Raw genomic sequence first — 26,625 nt, forward strand, 5'->3', positions numbered from 1 at the left:
TGATCTTCATAGGCCAAAAATAATGTGATTTTTTTTTTTCCTTTTTCTTTACTGGTTCATGATGGGCCCCTGATCTCCGTTAGCCCCCCCTACGAAGATTAGGGGCCTATCATGAGCCAGTCAATAATTTATTGTTTTAAATGACAATGTTCGGGGCCTTCTTAGATCAGGGGCCTATATTGACACAGTAAAAAAAAAAAAAAAAAATTTTTTTTTTTTTTTTTTTTGGAGAGGCCCCTGATCTTCGTAGGCCCTGGGGCTTCAGCCCAGGTAAGCCCGTGCATAAAGGCGGCCCTGCCCAACCCCCATACTATTCACACACACACACACACACACACACACACACACACACACACACACACACACACACACACACAAACACACACACACACACACACACACAAACAAACCTATCTAAAAGGATCTTAAAAGTCTGCTAGTGCTAGTTTTTTTTGCATTTTACTTTCTTTTACTTTTTTCTCATCCCGAATTATCTTTTTACTGTTGGAATCAAAACTGACTAATCCAGAGGTTCACTATATGGGGTCAGGATCCCCTAAAAGGAGTCAACAGAAAAAATGCAGGATGGTAAGTGCCAAAAAATGTGTTTTTGCAGCACACAGTTCTATTATATTTTCCAGACCTTCCGACATTCTTCTAAAATTGGCTTTTTATACTAAGAAATGATAGGTAGTTTTTCTTCTGAAAATAACCAAAACCTCTTTGGTCATAATTCATCAGCATTGTATGCAAATAACAAAGATGGGTTACAAGTAGACATTGCGGTCACAAACCATAGGATAGTAAATTAAAGTTACTAGTAGTAGTAGTATGTTGGCCTTGTGGCGGGGTCTAAAACACTAAGATGATGTAAACAAATGTTTAATTGTGTGAATGCATATCAAACATATTTAACAAACATCTTTTGTTGAACAGTAAAAAGTAAAAAATTGTATATATACACATGAATTGCTGCAGGACGATACGATGACAATGCATAAGAAAAATACATAGTTGGTTATTGTTAAGTCCCTCTATGTTGCAGTAAGGAACACAACACATGCTAATGATGAAAAAATGAAAACATTTTGCATGAAGCAAACCTACTTAAACCTGAGTTTCACATGAAAGCAAGACGGTTTCAAGTATCAACTTGTTACCACTACAGGAGAGCAACAGTGTGAGATGCATCTACAACACACATAATTTGGTTTGAAAATGGTTCTAAAATGTTCAGAAAAATGTTTATATTTCTTCCACCGAAAACAGATAAATACTTTGAGACAAGTGAATAATAACTCAGACACCACATTGTCCTGTAGGTAGTTATTTGATGGTGCACACAAAAATGTTCATTTCAGGCAGGAAAATAATTGATTACACTTACGCTTGATATAGGCTGATACACTTTGTTACAGTACAAAATGATATCAAAAAACAAACTTTTGGCTTGACTTTATACAAAACAGATTCTCCATCGGTACTCTGTCTGGAGCACACTAACCTTTTGTTCACTACTCAAACTCCAAATGTAACGGCTTTGTCTTCATTTTAATGTCAACATTTACAGTATTCCAGTCATTGTATGAGTATACATTTTAAGTGTGTGTTTATGTGTGTATTTGATACAATCCTGTGGCCACTTTAGGGCGTAAGGCTAGCTGCAACTGTTTCAGTTTGAAAGTCTTCCAGCCCACGAAATGCACAAAAATAAAAAGAGTCAGTCTACAACCTGCATTGCAGAATCACAACTGATAAGTGGTGTCCACTCTGAAAAACTTCATTTATGATCTTTGTCAAAATATACTTCAGTGTTTGAGGACAGAAACCCTTTTATGTGAATGTTTACTTCAGGGGAAAATACTTAGCCAACATGTCCTTCACCTAGAAATGGGGCACTCTAAACTGCTGTTAAGTACCTGCTCAACTGATGATTCTGATACATTCACTGGCACTGACTAAATTTGACAATCTGTTAGAAATTACGCAGCGAGTCATTCACTGCCAGTACCTGAACTAACTTTCCCAGTATTGAGTGCAGAGTGTCCATCATTAAATCCCAACCCTGAAAACAAACACTTGAAACAACCAGATATCCAAAGACATGAAGCTAAAAAAAACCTACAGCATATACAAAAGTTCAATAAATTATGGCCTCCAGTGGTTCATAATAAGGCAAAAAAGACACTAACATAAAGAAAATGTATGCCTGTGCTCAGATATGCGATACTAATTCAACTTAAGCAAATGATGAATAGATGTCCTGTGTATTTCTTTAAATGTGAAAATTAACTGGCCTGTAAATGAAGAAATAATTGTTCAGGCCAGGGCCGTAGCCAGAATTTTAGAAATACTGAGGTCATAAGTCCCCTGAAGTACACCCTACGAATAGATTTAACCAGAAACAACAAATACAAATTTAAATTTACATGGATTTTTCATACTTTATAAAAATTACCTGTTAGTTTTATTAGCTGTTCCATTATACTTTTTTGATTTAAAGTATATTTCCCAGCATGAAAGCCTATTTCAACACATGTTCTACACTGTCTAGAACCAAATCATTTTGATTTGTTGTTGGGTTTTTTTCAGAAATGTAGACAGAAATTTAAACAGCTTGATTCTAAAAGTGACTGGAATCAGTTTATAAAACGATCATCATGGGTACGATCTCAAGAGTCTTCAATAATAGCTACGAGCCTGGTTCTGGTGGCCTTACACTGAATTTACATCCCTGTCGAATATAAGTCATCTATGTGTGTGATTGGTTTCCCACTGAGGAAAGAGAGTGCCTTCAAGCCCTATTGTTTGGTCTGTTTCAGCTTCTCAATGTGGTGACAGAGTTTGAGCGCCGGGCCCAGCTTCAGTCCCATGTACTTCATAATGACATCACTGCGCAGCAGCATCAGAGCTTTGCCGTCAATCTCCTGTAAAGAGAGGAGCACAGTGTCAGCAGGAGGAGGGCCACATCACAAAAAACAAATGACGATCACTCAATGGAGGCATTGAACGGTGGAAATCCCAGTCTGATTTGCCTTGAGCATTGAGACTAAAAGCTTGTGAGAGCTTATTTAACCAGGAGATTGCACTAATACTGAATGGTGTAGTTGTGTATTCTGCTGACCTTTTCAACAGGATAAAGAATACAGTTCATATGAATGAAATACTCACGTGTTTCCTGAACAGTTCCACGTGTGGCCCAAGTGTTTGGGGGTCCGCCTCTTGGACAAACTGTATAACATCATCAACTGACCAAGAGGAAGCGTTGCTCCCTGAAGCCTCCTTGTCCTGTTTCACATGGTCTGGGCCTGTTGTTGAGCTAGCTGCTGACGAGGTTGAGGCAAAAGAAAGGAAAGCATTCTTTACTAAAATATCATTATGCTATTACAAAATATTATTATTAGCAAAAATTACGTTTGTGAAATTTAGGACAAATTGATAATAGCAGAGAAAAAACTTTTTCTATGATAATTATGCATATTACTAGAAGTAACTAGCTTAGAATCCAATACAAAACCAATTGTGCTATTTTCTAATAATTTTTCTCACTGGGGACTGAGAGAGCCATGTCCAGCTGAGCGTCGCAATATATTAAAAGACTGCAAAGACCCACAGAGACAAATATAATCTGTGTTCACTAATTGACATACATATTGAACTTGTTTTGTTTTTAACAATCACCAAAAGGGATGACAGATTGTGCAGAGGGAAAGATCACCATCCTCTTAAATATCCAGAATTTTGAACTGAGGATAAAAGGAGTGCATACTGTAATTTTAAATACTATTATCCTTGGATTAAAAATATATATATTTGCCCATATAAATTGTATTTTCTGCCCTTTTAACTGGATGTGTGTGTTTAACCCTACTAACCCTCCACTCGTCTGTGTGCACACATTGGGCCAAGGTCGGTCGGGTTGGAGCTGACGCGTCTCAGGGACGGCGGTGTGTGTGTCTGTCCCGAGTAATATGGCCGCTCCTTCTTTGTTGCTCTGTAGTCGGACGCAGTGTGAAGGGTGCGGGTGCCGGGAGAGGGATCCTTTGTGGGATCATCTTTGGACAGGCCGTTCTCCGTGAGGGACATTGGTTCTGTTTCAAATAAGGTGACTGTCAGGGCCGTGTGAACACAAGTAAACGAAGAAGAAAAACAGAAGGAAATGTCTGAGTCTGAATGATGGAAGTAAAAAGCCCCTGGAGCCTACCACCTTTCCTCTTTAAGGTCGCACAACTCTCCAAATATATGTTATTCGCAGAAAATGTTTACTGATTTATCTACATTATCTTAAAGGTGGAGTCAGCAATTCTGGAGAATGCTTCTTGTCTATATGTGTTGGGGGACAGTAGTTCATTTAGAATTAATCAAAGAATGGGAAGAATCAGCAATACGATTAATAGCCATAGTTTAATGAACTAAGTGCATCAATGTCTGTATCATAAAAATAAGTAAATTTAAAAAAACTCAGCAATGACTGAGCAAACTTCAAACATATTCCTTTGTGTACCGTTTTGACTGTTGACTAGCAGTGATTGCAGGAGAAGTGATAGGCACACAGAGCCACAGCTATGATTTTTTGAAAACAGAGACATTGTCAACATCAGAGACAGAAGGTTTTAGTCGTGTGCACATCACACACACACACACACACACACACACAATGACATGAGAAAACCCACTCAAGAAGGAAAGAGGAAGTCTACTGTCAGTTGAACACATGATATGTATTTTGTTTGTGTTTATTTTCTAATATACTGTAAATAAGTATGTAAAAATATTGTGTATAGTTATTTTTAATATCAATAAATCTATTTTATATTCAAGCCATTGCCAAATGAGTTGACACAAAGTTGATTAATAATCCTATCAGCTCCACAGAACCTCTATCTGTTTTTCTCAGTATGGCAACGTTTACAAACTGGTGTCGCCCCCTGACACTGGCGCAGGAGCTCAAGAAGCACCCACAAAATATTACAGTTGTTGATTCTACTGCTAAGTAAATACCTGGACATACAGCAGAAGGAATAAAATCCATGCACGATAACCGAAGGCTTACTTCATGCAGATGCACCGACAATGTTGTTGTAATCATTCAGAATTCCTCATGGGGGCGACAGAATTTACACACTATACCTTGAAGTTGTCTTCACGGTAGATGCTTTTGTTTATTGTGATCCCACAGCTAGTAAATCTTGTAACCTCCCCCCTGTTTACTATTGTTGCTCTTCACTTCCTTCCGTGACGGTAACTCCATTCACACATCATTTGCCCACCTGACTTGGTTCTGTTGTAGAAGCGTGTGTTGTTGCTGAAGTGGCTGAACGGTTGCGAGCTGAAAAGGCTGTCACTCTCCAGATCTAGGCACATGTTCTCCAGGAACCGCAGCACAGAAGACGTACTGGAGGCTGAGGGCAGCTTCACGTAGCGGATACCATGCTCTGACCGCACTGGGGGGCACCACACAAAACAGCTATTAGTCTGTGTGCTGTATGTGCACACATACAAGACAATTTCTCTCACGCACACGCACATGCACACACACACACACACACACACAACACTGTATTCATTCACAACTGAAGAAAAGCAGCAGATGGTTTAAGCTTTGCACCCTCCCTTTATAAGAACAAACCCAAATCCCCCAACCCCACCACACACTGCATTACACCCTCCCTCCCTTCCACCCAAGCCAAGCCTGCACAAATTAACCCCCCCTGTCCCTGCTAAACCTCACCCATAGCCTTCCCAATCCGGCCCCCCAAGGGAGACCCAATCCCAGCATCCCAAACCAGGTTAGACGCACATGTCATTTCTGATTACAGACGCAGTCCTCACATCAGCTGCTCCCACAGGCACTTATTCCTCCTCCCCTTTTCTTCACACACACACACACACACACACACACACACACACACACACACACACACACACACACACACACACACACACATACTCTCTCTCTCTCTTTCACTCACTCACTCACACACACACACACACACACACACACACACACACACACAAAAACACACACACACACACACACACACACACACACACCATGATTGTGTGCTTTAACCAATTTCACCTGGCTGATTGCCTATCCAGGCTTCGTGGTGTTTGGAATACATTAGAATGTATCTAGCACTTCTTTTTTTAAGAAAATACTTTTAAAGGAATGGTTCAACCTTGAAGGAAATATTAGGAATATTCACTTGCTTGCCAATATTTGGAAGAGAAAATAGGCTTTCATGTCTGTACTGCAAATATGACACTACTATCAGCAGTTTGTTAGCTTAAAGCCACTATGAGTAAGATTTAAATATCTTTAAAACAGCCTCATGTTTCCTCTGAAAGTCATAAATTACCTTTAACAGCAAACGAGACCATCAGTGCAAAGAAAGAAGTTTTTATATAGTTTTTATTACTGCATTTGGTCTGGTCGCACACCCAGTCCGATTTTCAGTTTGCGCATGCACATATTGGTCACATATTCGTATTGGTCGCAGATTTCAGTGTAGCGCAGCAACGCGATTTGAGAAGCCTATCCCTCCAGGTGAGGGAAGGGGAGTGGGAGCTTTGTTTGAGAGTTATTTGTCGTCATAATGACTGATAACGGGGCTGAACCATCAAAGAAAAAAAAGAAAATTCAATGAAGAAAAGCTAAAAGGGAGAGTGATAGACGGGCGGGAGGGCATTGCCAAGCAACGTGTATACAATTTCACAGGAGTGAACTAGTCCTGCAGTGTTTACTCCTAAATGAATGAGCGGTACTAAAACAAAGTTTACTTTGCTTCACCATCATCAGATGACCATTATTCACCTGAAATAGTAATTATTTACAACAACATAAACACATTACCTCATCGTGATCCATACTAACTGCCGTCTCTCACTTTCTGTGAGGACACGGAATCTTTCAGCTCCGTGAGAGTAGTTAGGTGACACTGCATCAACTCATTGCAATCAGGTGTGTGTGGCACTGACTGGCATTAGTTAATGCAGTGTCACTAACCACTCTCACGGAGCCGAAAAGAGTCCGTGCCCTCACACTTTCAACACACGGACATGAACTATATTGCGTCCTAATAATTTGACACTCGCACGGCCGGCACGCGCTAGAAAACAGCTTTACGGCAGCTGGCGTCGTAAAAATACTACCGCTTTTGTCCAAAGGGGCCGCCAGCTGACAAAGTTACTCGTAGTGGCTTTAAGTTTAGTTTAGCATAAATCAAAAACTCAGCTTTTCACCTCTAAGACGTCTCAAATGTGAGAAATGTTCTACTTTATTCATTTCCCATTTTTTCTTATTGACTGCATGTATGGGTTTGGGTAATGTTAGTCTGGAGTAAAAAGAACAATTTAAAATCTCCCCTTATTCGCTTACAGTTTAATTCAGGGGGAATTTCCTGTGGGGTCCACTGCACTTACCTCTTATGACCTCTCCTCCTGTGTGGGATTGACTCTGTAAGAAGGACAGTAGCACAGAGGGCTGGTACGTACAGTCCACACAGGCCTGAACAGCCTGCTGAAGCACTGCGTTGACTGGAGCCGGACCGAAGTGATCCGGGAGCTGCTGCACCAATTTTCGGTCAAGATGCGGGCCAAAGTCACCGTGCTTGTTCACATAGACGCACACTGGAATGACACAAAGAGAGGGTGAACACTGGCAAAAAATGTCCCTTTAACAAACCATCCATTTAGGAGTATATTTCCGGGCATCAGACGCAGTTGTGTGTCTGTTTACCAATTTACCTGTGCAAACTACATTTGAGCTGTTGCTATGGTTGTTGTCCGCTGAGACGTGGCTGGAGCTCAGTCTGGTCTCTGGAGGCGGAGTTGTTACTGACGGTGACCCAAGGGATCGCACCACCAGAGGCTTATTCTGAAGCAAAAGACAAACAAGTCCTCTCTCATTAACTCTGTAACCTACAAAGGCTGTTAGTTAATGATCAATAAAAGGCGTATTTTTAACTCTTCAGCACTGCATGTGAACAGCAATGCAGAACATACATACAGCTTCCAGAGCAAAGCTGTTCTCCTCATTTGTCGTGAATAAACACAGCACAGAAACTCATCCCTCCCTTCAGCGGTACCCCTCTGGCCTCTCCTACTCTTTTTCAAAACCATTTCTGTCATAACACAGAAAACTGAAAATGGCAGGGTCACATGACAGATTACAACTCTTGTGACATCTCACCTTGTTCTTAGGCTTGGGCCCTCTCTTCTTGTGTGGTCTGGGGGCCAGTTGAGTCCCAGAGCTAGTCCTGGCAGGGCTCTGTGAAGACCCATTCACTGCTGCAGCCGCCGCAGCCTCAGCCGCTGCCTTCAACAAAGCAATAGTCTGGGATTTGGGCCGACGACCTCGGACACCCTTGCGCACAGGCAGGGGTGGCAGGGGGTTGGGCAATCGGTATGAGGTCTGCATGGGGAAGGAGGAGTTGGCAGAGGAGCGACGCGCTGGTAGAGAGGCTGAGGTGGAAGAAACAGGTGCGAGGAACGCTCCAGGGAGGGTGACTGGAAGAAAAGGGACAAGGAAAGGAGAAAGAAAAATATATTGTTATTCTTCTTGTGATCACATGTTAGATTGCATTGCAGCAAAATATATAAACCACAAAGCATCGTCTTGCAAGCAAGTGTACAAACTCAACTTTGCTAGAGGTCTTTGAGACGAGGTATAGCTTGCATAATTAGTAATGTCAACACGCCATTTCAAAACATAGTGTTTGCATACTTTTCAGTGAAAGTGAAAATGAAATTTGAGAAGAAAGACAAAAGCTAGAGGGGGAAGGAAAATGAGGAACGGAGTTGTCCTTCAAAAGGAGACTTGTTTGATATTTCAGAGCGTTCTGAGATTGGCACCTCCTTTGTATTTAGTCCCTCACTGAGCTGAAATCAGAGTCAAAAGTCAGGAGGCCCCAGTGACCTGCCTGCTAGACAATCCCTCAAACCTTCTACTTTCAGCAACACAACGAATATAGTAATTATGGTGATATGATTTGACTCCATTTACTGCACTAGATATCGGATTATTGAAGCCCATCTCAATTGGCAGTTAACAGCTAATATTAGTTTTACCCCATCTGTGAATTGTTGATGGTTTAAATTACCAAAAGAGAAGCTTATGTCAACAGTAGGTTCTCATTCAAAAACTAATTTTTAAAACATGACTCTGGCCTTGCACTGCCATATTTATTTTTTCATGCTTGAAGAAGTCAGACTATTTCAGTCCGATTAAGATGTTCATGCTGATTGCCAATGGCAACATACTTTTTTTAAACAAATAACTAGAGAGCTTCTTGTAACTAGAACTTATTCTAGTTTTTCTAAAGACGAGTGCCTTGGATTTTTTCTTGATGTTCAAGGATACTTTTTAATTTTAATTGTACAAATTTAAAACCTCACAAGGTGGGAGAGAACTTTATATAGGCATTGTATCTGTAATGTATCAGCCTGTTTAGTGTATCAGTCAGACTCTCAGACTGCACAGTGGTGTTAAAATCCAGCATCCTGTTCTGTGTAAACATAATGTCACAAGTCCAGCTGGAGACCCTTGCTATGTCATCCCTCCTCTTGTTCTCCCTTATTTCTTACTACAGTCCTAAATTCAAACATATAATGCTCAACAAAACGTAATAATAAATCTAGCAACATGCTTGAAGGTCTCCGTGGTTTATAGACACCTTCTAAAAAGTCTTTGCTCAATAAATATGCAGATCAGCATAGGTGTTAAAACAGAAAGAAAATGGACGAAGCAAGAAAAGGAGGCAAAAAATACACAAAACAGTGAAACAACCGCTCCCTTCTGTGATATGTGTGACTCAGTGTGACTCTGTGATATGATCACATAATCATCATATTGGGTGTGTTAAAAAAAAAGAGAGAGCAACAATTTGACATAAAGAATGAGGGCCAAACCGAAAGATACCCATCTCCTATTTCAATACGAAGGCATTGCTTGTTGAGAGCAGGGGGCCTGAAAGTGCATGTGGGAGCTCTCTAGGGGCCGCGGCTTTCATTGGAGCCTCCTTGACTGAGGCGATATGCAGACTATGGAAGGTTTACAGTATTCTCCAAGGGACCGGCCAGGGCAGCCTGAAAGCAGTTTAATTGGGAAATGAGTGAAAGTGGGCGTAGAATAGAGCAGCTTCTTGTTTCATTCCCTCACCAGGAGCCGTCACACAAAGCATGCTCACAGTGGAACTTGGATCCCAACCTGCGCGCAGTGGCATGCTTATTCACACTCCACTTGAAGCCATAAGCCCTACAAAGGCAGATCAAAATATTTTTGCGGGGTACCAACTAGTATTAGTGGGTTTAAATCCACCATAGGATATGTGAGTTGGGGAGGGAGGGGGATTTGCTGATCTTTCCCTGTCATAAAAAAAAAATCTAATCCATTCAAGATATGTGTCAGCCACTAACGCAACATGTATCTTTTCCAAACTGGTGATTAATGTCATATTCTGCCACAAATTACTTTATCTTCACAAAAAGTGTTTCACCTCTGAATTCTTCACTACAACTCTCAAAATAAAGTCTTCTCATGTATGCATTTCATTACGCACTGACTGACACTATCAGATATTTCCTGCTTCAGGGTTACTCAAGATCTTCATTGAAGCAACAGGATGTGAACACGGAGTTAAATATTCAAACCCAAGACTTTGAAATGTCATGTGGATCATTTTATAAACTATTTCCCCAATATACAGCCATCAGTGGAAAGGGACTGCTGGGAAAACTAGGTTTGTATATGTATACTGCAATTGCAGCTTCCACTTCTGATTGCATAAGGTTAGTTCTGCAACTAGTAATGAATATTGTCATCGTTGATTAATCTGCCCGTTACTTTTGCCGATTCATTGCTGGGCCAACATTTTGTAGAAAGATGCCTATTGCAATTTCCTCAAGTCCAATGTTTTCAAGTAGTTTGTTTTGTCACAAATGACAATTATTAATTATACAAACTAACATCAAACAGATAAAATCAACATATATTCACAATTATGAAATAGGAACCAGCAAATGTATATGGCAAAACAGATATAATAGTACATATTTGTATAAAATAAACCCAAAATAATCAAATTACTAGCTGTCACAAAAATGTGCACACAAAAACCTGAGCAAGAATGCACACAATGCAACAAAACACACACATATGGTACTGATCATGACTATGTAATTCCAACTCGAACCGCTGACCTGTGTAAGGCACAGCCCGGAGGAAACGAGTGCACATGTGAGTGTACGCACACGCATGAGAACGGGGTCGTCAAGAAGTGTGTCTGCTGTCTGGGGGGGAGGGGCTCCACAGAGTTGCCCCTCATCTAATTCAGACCCCTCCACCCCCCCCCCCCAGACATGCAAACAGTCAATTCAACCACACACACTCACACACACATTCACAGGCAGTTCTGATGAGTGAATCTGAAGCTAAAGATTGAGGTGTGTGTATGTGTGAGGGAGATTGTGTGCAGATAGCAGAGAGGGGAAGTCACTCAAATAGCTCCAGTTCACAAAGAATAAACAGGACGTTTCCTGCACAAAGTCTTCAGCATGCCCCACCAGCCCTTTTTTTTTTAAACACATTGCTCTTTCTGGGGTGGATGTTCACCTACCAAATGTTCATACAAGTTTGTGTAATAAAATTTTAAAAAAAGATGAGGTTGAAAAATCACTACCCTGAAAATATTTGATATCAACAAATCTTGCCAGAGGCTTCGGCAAACTAATTCCTTATGCTCCACTCACAGGACAAAAAGAAAATACACATGATCAAAAACACATGGGAGCTCTAAACTTAACTACAACCAACAATAGTGCCAAGTCTGCAGTCTGAGAAGCAATGGCCTCTACTCTCTTAGAATGAGTGCAAGTCGTCCCAAAAGTCTTGGTGCTGAACAAAGAAAGCAGTGTGAAACAGCAGCTTTAATCATTCACACAGGAGCAAGAGGCCGCTACACTTGACGGTATGCAACTTTCATAGGAACAGCAGATTTAGCTTTCACTTCCCCTTCTCGTGTTAACCTAAAAGAGAGCAACGTGAGTTTTCTAGTTAATAAATCCAAACAAACAATGTCACTGTTACTTTTACTACTTCCTGATTTGAGCTGATCATTGGCTGAACATTGTAGTGAACGTTTGCAGGATTCCTTGGTGTTGATCTGTTAACATCTCGGGGAAGCATAGGTGAAAATAACTCCCTCCATACCATAAACACAGACACTGTCGCAGAAAAGACCATCTCATGAAACATGTAACTAATGCATTAAAGTTCCTACACTTCCCTTCAGCATAGTGCATCTGGCAGTAAAAACAATCCTAAAAACACAAATCAAATCTTTGCCTCTTTTCTTCTTTCATTTGAGAGCAAAGGAAGAGAAAAAACAAGCGGAAAAGACTTAAACAATCTCACCAGGAAATCAGCACTACAGACAAAAGCAGAACTTTTGCTGCTGCAGTTGAGGTTTTTAGTAGAAGTAGCAGCAGTAGTGGAGGTAGTGGTTGTGGTAGTAGAAGCAGCAGCAGTAATGTCCGTAACAATACTAGTCCCTCAGTGCAGTTGCTTCCTGGTTCTCTCTTTGAAACACTCACACTCTTTGTAGGTGGCGGGGATTTGTTTTCCTCTTGTTTCTAACTTTCTCTACAATGCTCTCCTCATCTGCGATTCATTCTCTATTTTTCCGTGTCTCTGTCAACTGTTTCTTCAGTTGTATCTCCTCTCTCTTTTTCTCCCCGGCAGTAGTCCACAACAAAGCCCACGCTGCTGCTGGTTGAAGCCGCTGCAAAGCTTCCCTCCCAATGAATGAGGGGAGGAGGTGGGGCTGTTTAGATTTGCATAGAGGCTGGGGAGGGGTAGAGTGAGTGGGTAGTGGTGGTGGTGGCAAGGGGGGGCGGGGGATTGTGGGTAGTTGAGCCCTTTTATTCGCCTTATCTGTAGGCCATATCGACTGTCTGCATCTCAGTCACCTGCCTCCCAGCAAGCCGCTGTGGGAGGGGCCAGAGGGCTGGGGCTCCGAGAGCGAGTGGGGGATGGGGGAGAGAGGTGTGAGTGGGGGTATGGCATGGGGTAAGGGGAGAGGGTAAAAGGTTAAACTGAATCAGAAGAGTCCTGATTGAAATGGGTGAAAAGGGGAAAACTCCTGCAGTTTGCTCACACAAGCAAGAATTCCCTCAACACTCTCTCTCTCGCACACACACGCACACACAAACACACTCTCACGGCCCAGAAGGAGGTGCCCCCTCAGTGTAACCCTATAGCCTATTCAGACATTCCCTGGTGAAAGATGGCCAGGTTCAGCATCAGGAAACAGTTGCACAGTTAAGTCCAGAGCAATGTGGAGCAGAGTGGTCAGAGGTAGCCTCTACCTGTTTGATATGAGTGGGAACAACACAGTGTTTCTACATGAGATAGGATGAATAGATTTATAATTATTTTGATATTATTTTTATAAATCTATTCTTGCATTCATGATATATCTTCAGGTCAGGAAGACGACGGAGAATTGTTTTTGTTAAGTCTACGAAGGCAAAATACCACCGATGGTTAATTTCAAAAATAAAAGAAGAGCTAGAAATGTACACCAAAAGAAAACAATAAATGTATACACTTTGTTTTTTCTTCAAACGATTGCACTTATATCAATATATTTTAGAATGTTTGAGAACAAATATCTTCATAAAATAATGCCTCCAAGGTAATGATTTTCAATAATTACAGATTATAGGATGACTAAAAATAATATTATTTTGCCTTAATAGCGGAAAAGCAACTACGATTTGTCTGTATCCATTAAAATGTAGACATGCTGTATTCTTCATGCATTATTCAGATGGCACTATTCTGCATGTGACCCAATTTAACACAAGCAAAGACAAAGACCTATCACAGAAAATGTGGGGAAAAAATGCTTGACGAACGTTTTACTTTACAAGAATTGAAAATAATCAGAGAGGATACCAAGATTTGTATCCTCTGTAGCTTCTTGTTAAATTGTTCAGCAGGGTCACATTTTGATGAAAGCTAATTAAAATATTTAAATGTAGCAGTATCACTACAAAGTCTTTCACCCCTTCTCTCACATGTACTGTACAGCTAATTATCAGCTCATAACACCTCAACCAATACTTCACTTACCCACATACAAACATAGCTGTCTACTGATTTACAAGATCCGCCACCCTCCCCTCCCCTCCAAAACCACACACACAAAGAGTCATATCTGTGCTAAATCTCTTGGCATTCACAGACCATTTGGCTGGACTCCCGACTATGGCTTAGACCTAACTGAATGGTGCGGTTTCAGATTCACGTCTAATAAACGTTTAATAGTTCTGGCCTTTTTCAAGCAAGACTAATTTGCTATGAATTCTGGGTCAACCAAGAATATGTTTAAGACTAAATAACCCGATTGACTGAGTAAACGCGTCAAACAACCGCTCAGCTCTGTTTACTCCCGTAGAAAAAGTTTGTCTTCTAGAAAGATTCAACTGTTACAGGGCATTTCACAAGGAAAATGTCAGCGGAGAATATAGAAATAGAAAAACATAATAATGTAAAAGCTGAGCCGCTGTAGCTTCTTGATGTGGCAGGAGGACGCAGCACTTCTGATAACTTGTCAGTCAGGCTCTCGATTCCTTACTGCACTCTCTAAAAAACTCCTTCTCTCCTATGTGCTCTTTAAAGGTGGAGTCAGCCATTCTGGAGAACGTTTGTTGTCAAAATAACTTTTTGTCAAAATCAGTGAATAACTCCTCACGATCCACTACCTGTCTGTACATTACCACCAGATTTGTTTTCAGCGCACAGATAGGCCTATGTAGGATACAGGTAGTGGTTTGTGAGGAGATATTCACCGATTTTGAAAACAAGCGTTCTTCAGAATCGCTGACTCCACTTTTAAAAGGACCACAAATTATTATCACATGTGGTGCCACATGGACACTGGCTGTGGGTAGGGTGGCTAACTTAAAACAAGTCAATAATTTTGTGAAATGTTCATTATACTTAGGCTATCTACAACTAAGCAAAGTAAGAAGTGGCCTTAAACGACCACTTGAAAAAATACCTCTGTGAAACATGCCCACTGGTGAGTTCAGGAGCAGATATTAGGATGTTAGGCCATGATGGCTTTTCACCCACAGGGAGAATAATTGGTCAGCTAGGCAGTTTGTGTGGAACTACTTTCTGAAGCAGACATTTACTTCTTTCTGGTGTATCGAGAAATAAACCCAGAATTTGGGCGCTCCAAAACTTGACTTTCACACTGCCTGAGGACCAACAAGAACATGCTCTGACAGATATGTAGCAGATGTCATCCATCAACATAGTGGAGGAAAACCCATATAAGGACACACACACACACACACACACACACACACACACTCACACTCACCTCCCATTTATCAAGATGAATGTTGCTCTGGGTTATTCAAAGCCACACGTTTCCTGACCAGCAGCAGGCCAAAGGAGAGGGAATTGCTGGGAGCTAATGTAACGTAACAGCAAACATGAGGATGATTGATATATATTACAACTGCTAAAACCCTCATTTCAGAATCAACAGACTCACTCCAGGGTAATTTTTCAAAGTGATTTTGATGAATGACGACGTCTTTAAATCCTCCAAAGGAACTACAAGGCTAAACCTTGAACATTAGGCTTCGGCATTTGTGCAAATCACACAGTGACATACTCCTGTTACTGCTGAGAGTAATTACCACATAATTAAAGCCTGATTGATAATGAATAGTTCAGTACTGCCTTCACACTTTAATAATATCAACTGAAGCCCTAATTTGCACAGACACATGCAGGGAGTGTTTTGTCTAAGTCAGATAATCTGCAAGGGGTCTACAGGAGGACTGTGTGTAAAAAAACAAGAAGGGAGCTGTCTAATGAGTTTGTAATATACATTTTATACATCTTAGTTTGAATGTTTAGAAAAGCAATTTTAAATATTTTCTTTAAACTTTCTTTAAACATTGCATGTTCCCATCTCCCTTAATTATCTCAAGTATTATTATCTGTTTTGATTTTTCCTCCGAACAAGGCCTCACTGTTTTCATTAGCGCAAATATATGACATGCGGTTACAGGGATAATTAAGCACTGAACAATAAAGCGGATTATTGGCTGCTTGCACATTGTTTCACTCTAAAGTCAACTCGTCTACAACTGCAATGAGATAGATATCCACTACAGTGGCCACAGGTCATTTCACAACCTGTAATGATAAAGCTGATACACCACAAACTCTAGTGCTCTCTAGTGGTGAAAAGTGAATAATGTTATTCAAAGACCTGAGGACACTACACCTGTCCACCATCAACACAAGAACAACCAGATTGCAAAAAAACTACAAGAAGCTAACAATAAGCACTAGAGCAGTAGAGTCATTTGCATATTATCATGGTGTATTAAACATAATACCTTTTTGTAATGAGAACAATAGGGGGAAAAATTAAGAATTGTGGAATTGAAGAAAAAAATGGTGGAAACCTGAGTGTGGTATCAGTGCAGTTGCTACCATCTTTTTCACTCACAGAATTGATTATTTCCAGATTGCTCACGCCACACAGTGCAAGATAATTGCAACATAAAAATGAATAAAATAAACAAATAAAGGTCCATAATTAGCAATCAAAGCAGCACTTACAGAAGTTTCCTGGAGGCTGCAAGCTGTGTTTTGTCAGTGTGCACCAGCCGACGGGGAAGATGTCTCGGGAGTCGAAGGGGCACCAGTAGTCGAAGGCGCCTCGCCAGCCGTCAAACATGACAAAGATCTCCTGACCTCTTCTGACCTCTCCCACAGTGGCTGGACAAATCAGGTAGGGGTTCTTCCTGTCTACCGCCTCCATCTTCATACCGGGCTGGAAGTAGTTTTTAACAGGGCAGTCTGGTTCCTAAACACACACACACAAATTACAAAACATTTCATAGTATGATTATATCAACTCAGCCACCATGGAAAAAATCTTTCACGTATTTGAACTAATCACCAAACTCAATTTTGCTAAAAGTTTTTTTTGTAACAAAACACTGATTTTTCTTCTTTTTGCCGTGATCAACATTGCTTGCTGCTGTGTCTGATCCAGTGTGTATGACAAATGAGTGGCTCCCCCTAGTGTTTCTTGCTGATGACTCATATCATGACAGTTAAAAGTTAAAACAACACTAGTGAAGCAATTCATTGTTCATAAATCCAATAATTTATTTTACTCATTGATATAAATGTTGTGTAATGTGTGTGTGTGTATATATAAATATATATATATTACTTTATTTAATACTTGTTTAAAAGCAGGGATGTAGCCATGGCTTTAACTGCATGTATTAAGGTCAACACTCTTTTTCATGAAACTAGGAGGAAACTGATTAATTTCAGTTAAAAATCAGTCAATTTCATTTTGACAACTTTAAGGTTTTACCAGCTTCAGTACAAACTAAATAAATATCAGTGTTGTCCTACAGCAGTTTCTCCCAGCAGTCATTACCTTTTTAAAAGCAGAGGCAGGCGCCATCTCTGCCCCACTCAGCGTCCGCAGGAGGAACATGGGCCACGAGGAGGCATTCATCCGGAAACCTGGACAGAAGGTTAAAATGATCATATATTGTTTGTTACAATATAAATGATTCTACTGTAAGAGATTCTGCCACAGGGTTGTACTGAGGTGCCTGTTGCAGATCAATGAGCAGGACTTCCTCATGTGAATACTGGATGTATCTATAATTTGTGCATCAGTATGATAAAGCACTTTGATTTGTTTGCTATGTGTTGAGTGTCGCCCAAGATAAATAGTCGACAGTTTATCTAAAGTGGGAAAACAGCTGTAGATGAGCACCCCAGACGTATTTGAACTGGACAATTAAGCTCTACTACATGTAGTTATTCAAATAATCTCAGAGCACTATGTTGTACTACCCTACCCGACAAAACCAATGGAAGACTAGGGAGAGTACTGGCCCTTTCTCAGGAGAAAGTTTGACTTTTACCTTTTGTTGCAGTGGTTTGTAGGGGCTTTTTAGTTTATATTTTTTTATGATAATGATATATTTTTTATTAAATGTGTGCGCAGCTGTTAGTGGTATGTATATCAATTATTTAAGTTATGAACAGGGCATATTCAAATCTTGTAAAACCCTAAGGGAATTTAGCGGCATTTTCTCAGTCTTTTATCTTTTTTAAAGGTACTACACATCACTATTTTGAATGTTAATCTCCTATATTGCACTTTTCCCCGGAAGGCGAAGAAAGCATTTACACAAAAGTATTGTAAATGCTTTGTCTGTGTACAGTGGCAGCAGGAAGGTCCTCACACACTCACCCAGTGGCGGCTGCAGCATGTCTCCCGTCCTCTCACAGGTCCCTATTGGTTGGATGTCTGACGAGTCCACCAGTCTCCAGAAGTCATTGGTGTTGTCGCTGCCGTCCAGGCGCAGGCGTAGACGAGTACCCATCATGCCCATCACCGTGGCAATGCACACAGAGTTAGAGTTGCGAGGGTCCCGTGCCTCGAGCTTCATACCTGCTTTAAAGTCATTGGAGGGGGGCACTCTGGACTGCAGGGGACACACCCACACAGGAAACTTCAGTCACTGTCAGAACTCATATGATTAGATCACTACTTACATACTACACAATAAACACGTTACACTGGACTTGTTTTAAACATGTTAGCTCATTTAACTGGGTTCCTGTTAAAAAAGGGCTGATGTAACCTGTCAGGATAGACAGGATACACACTGGACATTTTTCATTTACAAGAAAAAGCTGGCAATGTTCTTAATTTTGTACTGTCAACAAATTTGACATAAAAAACAAACAAAATTGAAAATGCTTGTATCTCATTTTTGGCTTTTTAAGCTGGTTTGGTAAGCTGTTTTCTAAGTAATTGTGAATAGACGATTTCTATGGACTATCTTCAGCCACAGATTCATTTAAATAATGAATTTAGGAATACATTTTCAAGCCCATGTTCACCGTAATGGGGAAACATGGGCCTTATGTATCTCAATGATCACCTGTTTGAAGCAAGTAGGCGACGCTGCAGTGGAGGACGTCTCTCTCAAATAGTCTTCCCAACTGAACGGTTCTAGCAAGAAAAAGAGAGAAGGAAAACCTTGTTTACTGAAAGAGTTCGAGAAAATACTAATATAATATAAGTAGAACTAAAGTATTCTACAATGAACTGAACATTATATACATTTCACAAAATATTTTTTATGAGGAATTAAACATCGTATGTGTGGCCTTTAGTCTGTAATAACTGATTTTCTTTCGGTTGAAAGAGCTGCTGTAAACCTAGCACAGACATATTCACCTTTTGAGTTGATATTGCGAACTTGTTAGCAAACAGTTGTGTTTTGTAAATCCAGTACACAGAGTCATAGCCACGTATTCAAGTCGTGTTTAGGCCACATAGGGAACTACAGTTCAGTATTCACTCTCTTTTAGCTTTGTTTTTGCTCTCTACAAAGTCCTGAGAAAAATATCCTGCTCTTTCGCAGCTAAAAGCTTCACAAAAAGTGGTAAACCAAAATTACAGAAAAAAAAAGACAAAATACATTAATTATTACTGTTATTGCGAGTACTGACACTGATGTGGCTGAATCAAAAAGGCAATAACTCAAGGTTTTACATTTAGACCACTAATACAAAAATAACAAATGAAGAGTAACAAAGCTAACCGTTAGATTTGTCGAGGGCAGAGCCTGCAGTGATGCTGCTTCGTCTCTCCTCTTTTTGATCTGAAATCAGAAGAAGATGGAAGGCTCATCTGAACTGCTCATCAAGATTTGGGAGCTACTGATTCACAGACTGAAATGACTGTTAGAACGAAAGAATAAAACCTGCCATTCTAATAGCTCTGAGAAAGAAAAGGACATCTCAAACATAACAAATATTAAGATTTCTAAATGTCTGACATCAGTGAAAGGATGGTCAAAAAGCCTACCTCTGTGCGGTGTTCGACCCATGATGACCAATTGAAACGTGCTGCTGCAGAGGAGTCGAGGTTCAATAGGCTTTTACCTACACAGACACTAGAGAGAAGACAGATACAGTACAAAAAAGTATCAAGAATATTGAAAAAAATCACCAGAATGTATAGACCCACTGTAAAACTACATTTTGGGATTCATTTATAATGACTCTTTTGGATACACACACTCATCCAAATTTAGAGACCAAGGAACTATGTGCTGCCTTCATGTGTGCCAAAGGATGGATTTCAAAAAAAATCTACTGTTGTTCTTTTTTTTTATAAAAAACTAATTGGGACTATTTATTCATGACTTGCACTGCATTTTAACTACACTGTCATTGTCATGGCCCTGAATCTGCCTATGGATGGCCCTGTTGTTAAGAGGTGCTATGCAAAATAAACTTGCTTGCCTCTTTTTCTAATGTTGAAAAGTCGTAATGTATTTTTTTTGTTTTAAGGATTACATACGGTATTGTTCTAATTGTCAACCAATCCATTGAATAGATCGTACACACACACACACACACACACACACACACACACACACACACATTGTAGTTTCATTTCAGTCAAATACCCTGTCCTGCTGCAGTAAATAATTATCAGAGTATCCGATTTGTAATCTATTTAATTAATCTTATTAATCTACGGCTGACCATGACAAATGCAATATTTACTCCTGTTTGAATAATTTTTAATAAAAACCACAGCGCCCATCTACTTTATGAATGATTTGGCCTCTTTATATTTGTAACATGTTTTTAAGAGTATGGTCTGAATAAGGGACACATGGGCAACTAGATACAAGGTAGGAAAGATGTTTAGTATTTTGAGACATAGTTTTGACATTATTGTTCTGTTTTTTTTATAATGGGATTTGCTGACAGGAAGAAAAATTAAATAATTTTACAATTATAGCCAATAATCCCTGATTGGCTGCAGTTTAATTGCCTCTTCTACTGTCACAGGCTGTAGTTAGTCATTTCACATTCTGTTCACATGACCATAATTCTGTGATATCTAATCTCTTAATTTTGATAAACAGACAATCAAACTGATTTAAAAAAATACAACATAAAGGATGCATTAGATCTACATAAAAACATATAATCCTATAAATTGTGCTTAATAAATCATTGTCATACAGCATACACGAACCAAACCAGGCTGTACACACATGCTCATGTAAGGGAATTGAAATGAAGTGTCCAACAAATGCTAGTATGTGTTGTTTTTTCCGTAAGAGAGGCCAAACAAGTTTGAGTTGGCAGCTTTTGCTACAGTACTAAACTTTACTGCTGATGCACTGTGAGATCAATAAATCAAAATTGTTACCACACTGTTGATGCTGAAAATCTGGGCCCAAACATCCAGGTTCACAACAGCTCCGAGCACAGTCCCGCTCCCTGCAAAGTCCATACATAGCGGGAAAACAAGCTCAAAATAAAGCAGAAGAAAAATACCACCAAAGCATAAAAGAAAGTGATACACTCCAAATTAGATCCAGAAATTCAAAAGAAGGTTCAAATCTCTCCAGAAGCCAGATAACGTCTCCTTTCATTGTGTTTCAAACTACTCTAGCATCTGCAACCTATACTGTCTGTGGCCGCCCTTCCCTCCTAACCTAGACCCCTCTGTCTCTGCAGCGAATCCCACTGAGTGAGAAGGAGCCATAAAGATTCCAAGCTGCCATAAAAAGCCATTAATACGCGTGGATGTGGGACGTCTGCCGCCGACATGAAAAGGATTCCAGCCCTGCCCCTTCGCTCTGTTTCTAGACTGCTTCAGTGTTTGCACTGGTCTGTCTGCCTCACTCAAACCGGGTCAGACAAAAACCTGCCTGTCAGACCAGGAAGCACTTCATTTTTTACAACCTCCATCCCTCTGCTAAAGGCAGCCACTTATCTGGGATTAGTGTAATGTTCACCATCCTCAGCAGTGAGGAGAGCAGAAAAAACCTGAGACCTCTATGGTTTCAGAACAGACCCTAACTTTTCGTTGACAGGAAGAGCTGCAAATCGTGTCAAAGGTAGTATTTTCTCTCATTTGAAGAAACTATTTGGGTATAACTTTAAACTTCATAACATTTGATAACAACACTGTTAGTCAAATGTTAAAGGTGCACTATGCAGTTTCAGGTGAGGGGGATTTGTTTACATTTGCAGAGCCTGGAGTTAGTTTACAAAACATAATTTCTCTACATGGAATTCTTAGTGTTGAATAATACTATAATCGTAAATCAAAACTAAATTATTTTTAGGAACCTGGAACCCAACGTAAGACTAATATATGTTTGTAAACCAAACTGTGGGCCATGCTGCTGTAAACAACAACATGGCGAGAATGTACATAAGAACATATTAACTTCTCTTACACACTTAAAGTTACATAGTGCACCTTTAAGTTATTATGAAGTATTTCACTTGTTTTATTATTTATGATCACACACACTTACTTGTGTATCTTTATTGAGTTACTTCACAAAATAAATGATAGATTTCACATGACGTTACATTAAATTGTCTCAGTCAACCATCTATGATAATGATGCAGTATATTTTCCATTGATTAAGGGGCTGTACAATAATGATAAAATGGTTTACCAAATCCATAATCAGTTGCTTAACTTTATAATAATCTAAGAGCCTACTAAATATCAGAAGTCTGTGAAAAGCAACATAGCTTGAAATTGCTTGTGTTGTTACCATAGAATCCTAAAATGTTCAATTAAAAAAAAATAAACAAAGAAAAGCAGCAAATCTTGTTATTAAAGCACCTTCAGTGTGTTTGTTATTTTTGCCTGATGAATAACTTTGGTGATAACGGATATAAAAAAAAAGTTAGTTAATTTGCTTTTGATCGGAAATTAATAATTCAACTAATTGTTTTTGGATGAAAGTTGGATAGAATTATTTTAGATGACATAAAAGAAGGACAAGAAAAATCCTCATTTGGGATAAATTGAAAGAATGAAATTAAGTGAACAACTAAAATAACTTTTACCAAAAAAAAAATACAATAAAAGTAGAAGTAGTAGGGGTCTTGATTTGTCAGAGGAGCAAGATTGGTTTCCCCTGCATTTATGGTGAGAAGACAGAAGAATAAAAAAAAAGGTTGTCTATTTAGTATGACCAAAACATTTTAAATATATAAATATAATTAACCCAGTAGTCAACTAACAATTAATTAACTATTTTGATTGATTAGTCTAATTACTAAAATGGCCCATGTTTGAAGCTCCAACATGTGAAGTTGTTATGTTTTTGTATTTTTTTTTTTTTTTTTTTTGTTCTTCTGCTTGATTATAAAACTGAAAATCTTTGGGTTCTGGATGTCACCGTGGCTCTGGAATAATTGCAAAGACCAACATATGAATTGATTCATTTAGTTAATAATAGGCAGAATAATAGGCGTAAATAATGAAAATAGATGGTAGTTGCAGACAAAATCAAATCCTCACAACTACACAGCTCTAGGCTCCATAGAACCAGATGATCAGTCTCAAATTATTGCTTGTAAAAATGACAAAAGAGTAATTGATAATGGAATTCACATAATATATGTTAATTGATTTCCTAAATAAGATTTTGCAACTGTTTTTGCTGTTAATTTCGCTCCTTAAGACTTTAAAGGGGGGTTAAAGTGAGTTAACAGCACATCCTACGGTGGGACTATTGGGGAAATAATATTGTTTTTTTTAGGTACCACGATGAGATCAATGTACGAATCCGGATTGAGACTTGTCCTCCTCACGTCATTCTGTCAGATGTGACAGTTTGGAGACAGGAGAGTCAAAGGATTCACATTACTGCCGAGAGGCTGAGGGGTGTGAGCCGCTGCAGGGCGTCACCTCCAGGATGGGAAACTTACATAATCTTTCACGATCCAATAACTTTCATTATGGAATCCTTTTTCTTAAGAATAGTTTTTCTTGGTAGCCAACCATCTGTCTGTGTTGAAATACCTCTGTGGCATTGTGGTATGTGTGGCTGCTGAAAAAATATATATAATTTCTTTCTTTGGTCTGCGGGATTTAAGTTCGGAGGAGGAACGACTGAATCAGCAGAAGATACAATTTAATATGAAGTAAAGTCTGTGACGCATTTTCATTTTCTTTATGGTCACATTTAGTGGGCGGGACACAGTGGTCATTATTTTACAGACTATAAACACTGCTAACGTAACGTGTTATGGCAACTGGCGCTGTACTACAAGGCTGCACGATATCATGCCGAACGCCTTATTCGTCGCAATGAAACCACTGAACAGAAAAGCAAAGGGAAATGTCTCGTGCACAGTTCAATGTCGCTTACACTGTACGCACCAGTCTGCGCCTGCACAGAATACTACACATGCTCTGCTCTCTATAGCTGCAGGAAGAGATTGCTGGGTATGATAGCAGGCATCCCTTTCAAAGAAAAAACCACTAAATGATAGAGAAATAATGAGCCATGAGACGTACCAACCGTTTGAGCTGGCTATTTTGATGGGAGATTCCTCACTTTCTATCCGATGCAAGCCGCCATATTCGCTGCAGCTCCGCGCATGTCCACCACGCAGTGCTGTAATTCATATTTTTCCACTGGAGGTGAAACACAAAAAAAAAGACAGAAAGACACAGAATTGGGGAAATTATTAATAAGTCGTTATATTGAGAAGGATTTTGTTTCATGTGCGGCTTTGATAATAAACTGCGTAAAGTGTGGAAACGAACACGTGAATATTGAAATTAGTTATTTCCTGTTTTTCGAGCAGGAGAAGGTTTAGACAATTCGAGAACAAATTAGATGCAACTGCAGTGAAATGTCTGATTTAATGGTAATAAACGCAGCTGATGAAGAAAACAAAAAAAATGTAATTTCCATAATAGGCTACATCAATGGATTGAACCGATATAATAATAGGCTTACAGTGAACCAACTCAAATATGGCAATCATTAATAGGCTAATTGTAGTCGATTATCGCTGGATTAAATGGCCTAATTATTAATTATTAAATATATATGTTATTAAATAATAGTTCCAACCTTTTAAAAGTAGGCTACTAATTTCATTGTAAAAAAAATATTATAAAAGTCTTACATTCAGAATATGACTTATACACAACTATTATCAACACATTGTATGCATCAAAACTATTATCAACACATTGTATGCATCAAAAGTAGGCTCATTATGTAGATTTAATGATGTTATATGACTTTATTATATTATTAATATTTGCACAATGTACATGGTGCCTAAACTGCTGGTTCTGTAACAATGTGTCTTGTGTCATAAAATGTATTTAGTATGGGTTGTAGATACCTTACCATGTGACATACTTTGGCACTATTTATTAGTGGATGTGGTATTTTGTGCATACTTATATTTCTTAATTTGTTTTTTTCTTTCAACGTCAGAATAAAGAAATATCGGTAACACGTTACAATAAGGGTACATTAATTAACTGTTAGTAAATGCTTAATAGGCATTTACTAAGCATTACCTAACTGTTAATACATGCTTATTAAATGCATAATAAACATAAACTAAGCATCAACTAACTTTTATGTTTAGTTGATGCTTAACTAAGCATTAGTTAACGAAGCATTAACTAACCATTAAAAACTAAGCATTGACACTCACTTTATGCTTAATGGGCATTAACTACGCATTAACTAACCATTAATAGCATTAACTTAGCATTAACTAACAGTTAACTAATGTACCCTTATTGTAAAGTGTAACCTAAATATCCCTTGAAGCTAACTCTTGCTCAATTGTAGTTTATTTGACTCTTCCTGTCAAAGAAAGAAACCAATACAATTAATTACTACGTGGATAAAATAAAAATCTATGGGATCAGTCAAATGATCTAATCTGGTTTCAAACGTAAGATATGTTTTGGTTGTAACCTCTGTATCTGGAAAGTAACCAGAAGTGATGAGTAAAGAGTGCAGTATTTCCCTCTTGAATGTAGTGTAATGCAATATAAGGTCAATTCTGTCACTGACGGAATGTTCAATTATTTTAAATATTGATCCCAAATATTCAAATACTTGTGCTCTCAAATAAAATGTGGCCTCAAATGAAGGAGAGAGAGTTCTTTGTCAAGGAGTCTGACCAAATCCAGTTTCACAGTTTATCATTGCAGCTCTGCGCTATGACTGCAGAGTTCAATCTAAAATGTCAAGAATACCCCTCAGGATGATGAGGCTACACTGTCCCATCATTTCAACCCACCCAAACTTAGATATGTTTACGTTAGCACTGTACTTGATTATATAGACTTATTTGTTGTTCCTAACTTTAATATTTTGTGCTACGTTCACCTCTTTCTATACTTACTTCAGTCTAAAATATTTTAAAACACAATAAATGATCAATACATGGTATAAATAAATTATAAAGCTCAATCCATATGCCAGCAGTATACAAATCGCATAGCTCCATCACAAAAAAAAACTGTATGTAGGTAGGTGCATCATCATAGATTTAATATACATAAAAAGGTCAATCTGCATAATAAGGAAGTATCTTTATATTGAAAATAAAGTTTGATAATTACTTCTGTAGTGCATCTATGGTTGTATAAGTTTGACCCCTTGACCTTTAGCCTACTTTTAATGGTGTAGGCCCACTATGTGGTATTAGAAAT

At 39.1% G+C, this 26,625-nt stretch overlaps 1 protein-coding gene across 3 annotated transcripts; it reads right to left on the reverse strand.

The window, feature by feature from the left end:
• Window positions 1–894: 894 nt before the first annotated feature.
• On the reverse strand, window positions 895–24,478 carry scml2 (Scm polycomb group protein like 2). Of its 3 annotated transcripts, XM_080025826.1 has the most exons (15): window positions 24,452–24,478; window positions 21,326–21,391; window positions 19,956–20,043; window positions 19,690–19,749; window positions 19,024–19,094; window positions 18,327–18,561; window positions 17,496–17,584; window positions 16,658–16,904; window positions 8,195–8,511; window positions 7,750–7,879; window positions 7,426–7,632; window positions 5,271–5,444; window positions 3,876–4,091; window positions 3,172–3,326; window positions 895–2,927 (listed from the first exon to the last, which is right to left on the reverse strand). In XM_080025826.1, the coding sequence occupies exons 3-15, from the start codon at window positions 19,975–19,977 to the stop codon at window positions 2,802–2,804; spliced, it is 2,049 nt and encodes a 682-aa protein (XP_079881952.1). In that variant the 5' UTR covers window positions 19,978–20,043; window positions 21,326–21,391; window positions 24,452–24,478; the 3' UTR covers window positions 895–2,801. The 3 variants fall into 3 exon arrangements, with proteins under 3 accessions (XP_079881952.1, XP_079881953.1, XP_079881951.1); XM_080025827.1 differs by lacking the exon at window positions 24,452–24,478 and having other exon boundaries at window positions 3,172–3,323; window positions 21,321–21,389; XM_080025825.1 differs by lacking the exon at window positions 24,452–24,478 and having other exon boundaries at window positions 21,321–21,389.
• Between the last annotated feature and the right edge of the window lie 2,147 nt (window positions 24,479–26,625).

The sequence above is a fragment of the Ammodytes marinus genome (genome assembly GCF_949987685.1).
Source record: "Ammodytes marinus genome assembly, chromosome: 1".
Lineage (NCBI taxonomy): Eukaryota > Metazoa > Chordata > Actinopteri > Uranoscopiformes > Ammodytidae > Ammodytes > Ammodytes marinus.